The sequence below is a fragment of the Salminus brasiliensis genome, chromosome 1 (assembly GCF_030463535.1).
Source record: "Salminus brasiliensis chromosome 1, fSalBra1.hap2, whole genome shotgun sequence".
Taxonomy (NCBI): Eukaryota; Metazoa; Chordata; class Actinopteri; order Characiformes; family Bryconidae; genus Salminus; species Salminus brasiliensis.
The window spans coordinates 3,673,852-3,683,504 of NC_132878.1; the positions used below are offsets into that span (position 1 = coordinate 3,673,852).

Here is a 9,653-nt window from a genome sequence, read left to right on the forward strand (position 1 = left end):
TTATCAATACTTGTATTATTCGTATTGTAATTATTATTATTATTATTATTATTAATATTAAGTGTGATTTTCCAATACATTTGCTGTTCTATTTTAATATTAAAATGTAAATAAATATTACAAACATATGTCACATATCTTCAGGGCAGTAGTTATAGATGATATTATAGATGATGTATTATTAGATATTATTATTATTAATATTGTTATAGATTATGTTCATGACGCTGTAATTAAGCCATTCCAGTAAAACCACGCGCTAATAAATATAACAAATATTACATCACTGAAATATTAATAAATAAATTACAAGTGTTTATGAAGTGCACACACACACACACTTCCAGAACACCCCCTCCACACACACACACACACACACACTTCCAGAACACCCCCTCCACACACACACACACACACCGCGCGCGCCTCTCAGCCCAGGGGAAATCAGCTGTAGTGCTGCTGCTGCTCTGATGAATCCAAAATCAATCCCCGTCTCCCCTCCTGCCCTGCCCGCGAGCGGCGAGAGCGCGCGCTGCAGGATCTGCTGCACGAGCTGCTCCGCGAGCCCGTCCACTTTCACCTCTACTGTCGCGGCTGCTGCTCACACACTTTTACACACACACACACACACACACACTTTAACAGCGCGCTCTCAGCGCTGCGCGCGGGGTGTTTCTCACACCCCTAGAAGCTGCAGAGTGTGTGGAGGTGCAGAGTGTGTGGAGGTGTGCGGGGGGCACGCGCAGCACTGCTGTAGTTTAAGGTCGTTTTTGAGGTTTTAATGTTTCCGGGATTTTAAACGTCGTTTATGGGGTTTAAAGTCTCGTGCGCGCTTTTAAATAAACGTTTTTTGAGTTATAGACTGTAAACGTTGTTTAAAAGATTGTAAAGTTTGGTGGTTTAATGTTTTTTAAATGTTGTTTGAGGTTGTAAATATTGTTGGGTTTTAATGTTTTATGGTTGTAATTTAATTGTTAATGTTTTGTTTTTAAATTTATTTTTTGTTTCTTAAAACTAAACTATCAAGAAACATTATTAATAAATAATAATAATAAATAATAAACAATGTTTAAAAACAATAAATAATAAATAATAACGACATTATTTATGTCGTTATAGGACTCTAAGATCATTCTTTGTTTTTTAAAATGTTGCGTTTTTTTATTTTCGTTTTTTGATCTTTGTTTGTTAAATTCCCGTTTTGCGTTTTTAAAGGTCGTTTTTGGGACTGTAATGTCATTTATGATTTTCGACATTATTAATTGTCATTTTAGGGGTTTTAATTATTTCTTAAGTGTCTTAGATGTCCGTTTTGAATTCTTATGTATTCAGTAGGTAGGATCTTTAATGTTGCGTTTAGCGTTTTAGTTTAATGTCGTTTATTAAGTTTTAACGTTGTGTGAATGTTAAAGTCTCCGTTTAAATGGTCGGTTTGGGTTTGTTTTCATATTTCTTTTAATATTTTTTATTTTTCGGTTGTTTTCTTCTCCTTGTTTCTTGCAAAAACCAACAAACGCAGAAGTTCAGCATCAGCAGAATCTGGTTTATTTTTGTTTATTTTGGTTCACATTTTTAAACCGGTTTAAAGGTTGAGTATAGCTGCAAATATTAGCCTCAGAACAGCAACCCCTTTCCAACAGCTGCTTTTTCTAATTGCAAAAAAAACCCCTTAAATAAACGCAAAAATTAAAGACGCAGGAAAACACGAATCCCCAAAGCTACTTTAAGCCCACAAAACCACAAGAAACGCAAAAACGCAAAAGTTAACGTTAACATTCACAGCACATCCGGGTCTTCTACTAAACATTTGTGCCACTTTTTGAGCAAAAACAAAGCGCGTGCTCTGTAATATTTATCCTCAGCTCTCTGTTCTGGCTCAGCAGCAGGTGCAGCGCGCGTGCCCGGCAACCTGACACCTCCTCGCGCGGTGCAGAGAAGACGGACAAATCAATTTATTCACGTTTTAGCCTCGTTTGATCTGTTGCGCGCGGATGAAGAGCAGTACCTCCGTCCCACGCGCGTCCCATGCTGGATCCGTGCTGGACGGTAAAGCCTCTGGGGCTCAAAAGCGAGCAAGCAGCCTGAATGAGGGACCGTGCGTAACAGGTGCGTACTGAGGGACGGCACAGCGGGACACCTGCGCGTTTTAACGGTTTTGGGAGGTTTAGGGCTCGTGATTAATTAATGCCATTAGCACACAGTATATGACGCAGTAAATGGTGCAGCCTGGGTTCACTCCACACTCACACGAGCGCAGATATTCAGCTCTGGAAACCGGATTACGCAGGAAAAAAAGACAAGAGTGCGCGCTTACCTTGGCTCGCGCTGTATCTGGAGTAATTTCCCGCGTTCTGGCAACTCGATCCGGGATGCTCGAGCAACATTTTTGGTGAAAAAAAGTCAAAAACAAAACAAACAAACAAACAAACAAACAAACAAACAAACACTGCGAATCCAAAGCGCAGCTTCAGTGTGCAGACGCGCGACGTGCACGAGACCCCAGACAACACACCGTTCACCCGCTCTGCGTACAAATGTGTGAATGTGTGTGTGCGCGCGAGGGCGTGTGTGAGAGTGTGTGTGCTGGAAGTTTTGCAATGGCACGAGCTCCGGCTGCTCGCTCGTGTTTGTGCAAAAAGAAAGGAGGAGGAGGAGGAGGATCACAAACGCACGCGTGCGCTCTCGCGCGCGTCAGCTGATGATGCTGCGGCTGCAAGAAGGAAAAAAAAACGGCGTGTGTGTGTGTGTGAGTGTGTGTGTGTGTGTGTGGCTTGCGCGCGAGTGGCGTGTGTCCCTGTCCACGGTGCTGAAGGGGAGTTTTGTGGAGGCGCGTGCTGCAGACGCTGCCCCCCAACCCCCCACCCTTCCGATCGTATACACATACACACGCACACATATGCACCCCACCCCACTGCTGTTGCACGTGCCCATCATTCATCCCAGTATAATGGCTCGACTGGGCGTGGCGTCATTAGGTCACAGTCTCCCTCTGGTTCATCTTTGCTGTTTACAAAACCTGTTTATACCTTAAAATCTATATAACAGTAGAATAAACCCAAATAAACATAAAGTCAGTGGTCAGTGAGAGTGTCTACCTGTAACTAACTCTATATAACATTAGAATAAACCCAAATAAACATAAAGTCAGTGGTCAGTGAGAGCGTATACTTGTAATTAACTCTATATAACATTAGAATAAACCCAAATAAACATAAAGTCAGTGGTCAGTGAGAGTGTCTACCTGTAACTAACTCTATATACCATTAGAATAAACCCAAATAAACAGAAAGTCAGTGGTCAGTGAGAGTGTCTACCTGTAATTATCTCTATATAACATTAGAATAAACCCTAATAAACATAAAGTCAGTGGTCAGTGAGAGTGTCTACCTGTAATTATCTCTATATAACATTAGAATAAACCCAAATAAACATAAAGTCAGTGGTCAGTGAGAGTGTCTACCTGTAATGAACTCTATATAACATTAGAATAAACCCAAATAAACATAAAGTCAGTGGTCAGTGAGAGCGTCTACCTGTTATTAACTCTATATAACATTAGAATAAACCCAAATAAACAGAAAGTCAGTGGTCAGTGAGAGTGTCTACCTGTAACTAACTCTATATAACATTAGAATAAACCCAAATAAACATAAAGTCAGTGGTCAGTGAGAGTGTCTACCTGTAATTATCTCTATATAACATTAGAATAAACCCAAATAAACAGAAAGTCAGTGGTCAGTGAGAGTGTCTACCTGTAATTATCTCTATATAACATTAGAATAAACCCTAATAAACATAAAGTCAGTGGTCAGTGAGAGTGTCTACCTGTAATTATCTCTATATAACATTAGAATAAACCCAAATAAACATAAAGTCAGTGGTCAGTGAGAGTGTCTACCTGTAATTATCTCTATATAACATTAGAATAAACCCAAATAAACATAAAGTCAGTGGTCAGTGAGAGTGTCTACCTGTAATTAACTCTATATAACATTAGAATAAACCCAAATAAACATAAAGTCAGTGGTCAGTGAGAGTGTCTACCTGTAATTATCTCTATATAACATTAGAATAAACCCAAATAAACAGAAAGTCAGTGGTCAGTGAGAGTGTCTACCTGTAATTATCTCTATATAACATTAGAATAAACCCTAATAAACATAAAGTCAGTGGTCAGTGAGAGTGTCTACCTGTAATTATCTCTATATAACATTAGAATAAACCCAAATAAACATAAAGTCAGTGGTCAGGTGAGAGTGTCTACCTGTAATTAACTCTATATAACATTAGAATAAACCCAAATAAACATAAAGTCAGTGGTCAGTGAGAGCGTCTACCTGTTATTAACTCTATATAACATTAGAATAAACCCAAATAAACAGAAAGTCAGTGGTCAGTGAGAGTGTCTACCTGTAATTATCTCTATATAACATTAGAATAACCCAAATAAACATAAAGTCAGTGATCAGTGAGAGCGTCTACCTGTAATTAACTCTATATAACATTAGAATAAACCCAAATAAACATAAAGTCAGAGGTCAGTGAGAGTGTCTACCTGTAATGAACTCTATATAACATTAGAATAAACCCAAATAAACATAAAGTCAGTGGTCAGTGAGAGCGTCTACCTGTAATTAACTCTATATAACATTAGAATAAACTCAAATAAACATAAAGTCAGTGGTCAGTGAGAGTGTCTACCTGTAATTAACTCTATATAACATTAGAATAAACCCAAATAAACATAAAGTCAGTGGTCAGTGAGAGTGTCTACCTGTAATTATCTCTATATAACATTAGAATAAACCCTAATAAACATAAAGTCAGTGGTCAGTGAGAGTGTCTACCTGTAATTATCTCTATATAACATTAGAATAAACCCAAATAAACATAAAGTCAGTGGTCAGTGAGAGTGTCTACCTGTAATTAACTCTATATAACATTAGAATAAACCAAATAAACATAAAGTCAGTGGTCAGTGAGAGCGTCTACCTGTAATTAACTCTATATAACATTAGAATAAACTCAAATAAACATAAAGTCAGTGGTCAGTGAGAGTGTCTACCTGTAATTAACTCTATATAACATTAGAATAAACCCAAATAAACATAAAGTCAGTGGTCAGTGAGTGTCTACCTGTTATTAACTCTATATAACATTAGAATAAACTCAAATAAACATAAAGTCAGTGGTCAGTGAGAGTGTCTACCTGTAATTAACTCTATATAACATTAGAATAAACCCAAATAAACATAAGTCAGTGGTCAGTGAGTGTCTACCTGTAATTATCTCTATATAACATTAGAATAAACCCAAATAAACATAAAGTCAGTGGTCAGTGAAAGTGTCTACCTGTGATTAAATCTATATAACATTAGAATAAACCAAATAAACATAAAGTCAGTGGTTAGTGAGTGTCTACCTGTAATTAACTCTATATAACATTAGAATAAACCCAAATAAACATAAAGTCAGTGGTCAGTGAGAGCGTCTACCTGTAATTTAACTCTATATAACATTAGAATAAACCCAAATAAACATAAAGTCAGTGCTCAGTGAGAGTGTCTACCTGTAATTAACTCTATATAACATTAGAATAAACCCAAATAAACATAAAGTCAGTGCTCAGTGAGAGTGTCTACCTGTAATTAACTCTATATAACATTAGAATAAACCCAAATAAACATAAAGTCAGTGCTCAGTGAGAGTGTCTACCTGTAATTAACTCTATATAACATTAGAATAAACTCAAATAAATATAAAGTCAGTGGTTAGTGAGTGTCTACCTGTAATTAACTCTACATAACATTAGAATAAACCAAAAAAAACATAACGTCAGCGGTCAGTGAGAGAGTCTACCTGTAATTAACTCTATATAACATTAGAATAAACCCAAATAAACATAAAGTCAGTGGTTAGTGAGTGTCTACCTGTAATTAACTCTATATAACATTAGAATAAACTTAAATAAACATAAAGTCAGTGGTTAGTGAGTGTCTACCTGTAATTAACTCTATATAACATTAGACTAAACCCAAAAAAACATAACGTCAGCGGTCATTGAGAGTGTCTACCTGTAATTAACTCTATATAACATTAGAATAAACCCAAAAAAACATAACGTCAGCGGTCATTGAGAGTGTCTACCTGTAATTAACTCTATATAACATTAGAATAAACCCAAATAAACAGAAAGTCAGTGGTCAGTGAGAGCGTCTACCTGTAATTAACTCTATATAACATTAGAATAAACCCAAATAAACATAAAGTCAGTGGTCAGTGAAAGTGTCTACCTGTAATTAACTCTATATAACATTAGAATAAACCCAAATAAACATAAAGTCAGTGGTCAGTGAGAGTGTCTACCTGTAATTAACTCTATATAACATTAGAATAAACCCAAATAAACATAAAGTCAGTGGTCAGTGAAAGTGTCTACCTGTAATTAACTCTATACAACATTAGAATAAACCCAAATAAACATAAAGTCAGTGGTCAGTGAGAGTGTCTACCTGTAATTATCTCTATATAACATTAGAATCAACCCAAATAAACGTAAAGTCAGTGCTCAGTGAGAGTGTCTACCTGTAATGAACTCTATATAACATTAGAATAAACCCAAATAAACATAAAGTCAGTGGTCAGTGAGTGTCTACCTGTAATTAACTGTATATAACATTAGAATAAACCCAAAAAAACATAAAGTCAGTGGTCAGTGAGAGTGTCTACCTGTAATTAACTCTATATAACATTAGAATAACCCAAATAAACATAAAGTCAGTGGTCAGTGAGAGTGTCTACCTGTAATTAACTGTATATAACATTAGAATAAACCCAAATAAACATAAAGTCAGTGGTCAGTGAGAGTGTCTACCTGTAATTAACTCTATATAAAATACAAATATACAGCATTGCCGATATGTTATATTTATTTCTGTCATTTTTTTAATGGACACTGACAAAGCAGCTTTACAGGAATCCAGTGATAGAACAGATCAACCAAACTCAAAACATCCTCCCAGTGACCAACCTGTCTATTTATCTGTCTATCTATCTGTCTATCTCTCTGTCCGTCTATCTGTCTATCTGTCTGTCCGTCTATCTGTCTATCTGTCTGTATTCCTGTCTATGTCTTACTATGTAATAATAATTCTCTCTCTCTCTCTCTCCCTCCCTCCCTCTCTCTCTCCCTCTCTGTCTGTCTCTCTCTCCCTCCCTCTCACTCTCTCACTCTCTCACTCACTCTCTCTCTTCCTCCCTCTCACTCTCTCTCCCTCTCTGTCTGTCTCTTTCTCCCTCCCTCTCACTCTCTCACTCTCTCACTCACTCTCTCTCTTCCTCCCTCTCACTCTCTCTCTCTCTGTCTCTCTCTCTGTCTCTCTCTCCCTCTCTCTCTCTCTCCCTCTCTCTCTCTCTCTCTCTCTCTCTCTCTCTCACCTCCCATCTTCACTGCTAGTTTGTTTGTTTGTTGCAGTACTGTGTTTCAGGCTTTCAGTATTTTATCTTACAACAACAACAATAATATTAATTGGCCTCTCTCTCTCTCTCTCTCTCTCTCTCTCTCTCTCTCTCTTTCTGTCTGCCGCTCTCTCCCACTCTCTATCTCACTCTGTGCTTCTCTCTCTACCCTTCTCTCTCTCTTCTCTCTACCTCGGTCTCTCCTTTCTACTCTCTCTTTCCTCTCTTTCCCACTGTATCTATCTCTCTTTACATCTCTCTCTCTCTCTCTCTCTCTCTCTCTCTCTCTCTCTCTCTCTCTCTCCATGCTTCTCGCTCCCTCACCCGTCTCTATATCTACCTCTTCTCTCTCTCCCTCTATCTCACTCTCTGCTTCTCTCTATACCCCTTTCTCTACCTGTCTCTTTTTACCCCCCCCCTCTCTCTCCCTCTCTCTCTCTCTCTCTCTCTCTCTCTCTCTCTCTCCCTCTCTCTGTCTCTCTCTCACTCTCTCTCTCTCTCTCTCTCTCTCTCTCTCTCTCGCTCTCTCTGATGCTCCTCATTTGTGTAGATTGGTGAAGTGTTAACACACCTGAGACCCGCACTCCACTGTTCCATCACAATCAGGCCCTAAATGCCCTCCACAAAGGCCAGGCCGTACACCCACCCACACACACACACACACACACACACACACACACACACACACATACATACTGAAACAACAGAACATCCTCTCACAGCCAAGAGACCCTCCACACTTCCGTCTTTTGTGTGGAGGGGTCCGGCAGATCAAAACCGCTGCATTATCCAGGAGCAGTGTTCCACTTGTTTAGATGACTGTGAGTTTAAGTGCTATGAATATTAATGTCTGAGTGGGCTCTGTGTGAGGGTGTGTGGTGTAAGGGGGTGTGTTGTGGCGTTGTGGGGGTTGGTGGTGGTGGCGTTCGTCTGATTTGGAAAGCTCTGTGACGTTTTTATTCTCTGTGGAATCTCAGTATTCCTGAGCCGGAGTCTGTTTATGTTTATTACCATCATAAACAATAAACAAACAAACAGGTGGGATTTGCATAAAGCTGGATGCACAGAAACCTGAAGAAATGCGAACACTGCATTCTCTCTCTCTCTCTCTCTCTCTCTCTCTCTCTCTCTCTCGCTCTCTCTTCTCTCTCTCTCTCACTCTCTCTCTCTCTCTCTCTCTCTCTCTCTCTCTCACTCTCTCTCTCTCTCTCTCTCACTCTCTCTCTCTCTCTCTCTCTCTCTCTCACTCTCTCTCTCTCTCTCTCTCTCTCTCTCTCTCTCTCCCAGTTCAGTTCAATATTGGCTTTATTGACATGACTAATTTATGTGTATCAATGCAGCACAATCCATCCAGGACTATATACAAAACACTACATAAAAGGACAAAAGTATTGGGACACCTGCTCATCTTCTGAAATTGGAGGAACTGTCTCTACTGTCCAGGAAAGAAGGAAGGCTTTCTACTAGATTTTGGAGGAGCAATGCTGTGAGGATTTGACTGCATTTAGCCACAAGACTGTTAGTGAGGTCAGACTGTTGGATGGTCGTCCAAAAAGTATTAGACAGAGCATGGTGCCAATGGGTTCATGATGTTTACTATCTGCTCCAGAGAGTCCAATTCTATTGGCGGTATGAGGCTTCGCTGTGTGAGTGTGCATTTGCACATCTGTGCAATCAGCAATGGATGCAGCTTAAAAGTAAATGAAATAATTCATTAGAAGGGGTGTCCACAAATATTTGGCCACAAATACTTATGATTAATTAGTCTATGGTTGGTTAGCTTCTGATTGATTAACTTGTGATTGGTTAGTTGGCGACTGATTAGCCTTTGATTAGTTAGTCTATGCTTAGTCAGCCCCTGATTGGTTAACTTTGTGACTGGTTGGCTTACGGTCCATTAGTAAGCTTCTGATTGGCTAGTCTATGATTGGCAATGCAGGGATTGGTTAAGCTCTGACTGCTTTTCCCAAGACTGGCCAAGTCTGAGGTTGGTTCAAATGTGGTTGGCTAGCATCCGATTGGCTAGTCTATGATTGGCAATCCGGGGATTGGTTAGTCTATGACTGGTTGGCTGGTAATGGACAAGATTGGGATTTTGGGGTTGAGGGAGATGAAGATACAGCCCTCAGGAAAGACGCCAGCTCCATTACTGCCATGATGAATGTAAGAGAATTGATAGGCCGCAGTGAAAACTG

The 9,653-nt window shown here is 39.1% G+C and overlaps 1 protein-coding gene across 2 annotated transcripts in view; it reads right to left on the minus strand.

Annotated features, from left to right (window-relative positions):
• The window catches only part of lhx3 (LIM homeobox 3), a 23,907-nt gene extending 21,523 nt beyond the window's left edge, over positions 1-2,384 (minus strand). The window contains exon 1 of one of the 2 annotated variants that reach the window (XM_072692712.1): positions 2,315-2,384. In XM_072692712.1, the coding sequence (XP_072548813.1) occupies positions 2,315-2,384 (70 nt within the window). Of the gene's footprint in view, positions 1-2,308 lie in introns of both variants that reach the window. The other variant, XM_072692711.1, reaches the window with a different exon arrangement.
• Positions 2,385-9,653: the final 7,269 nt, after the last annotated feature.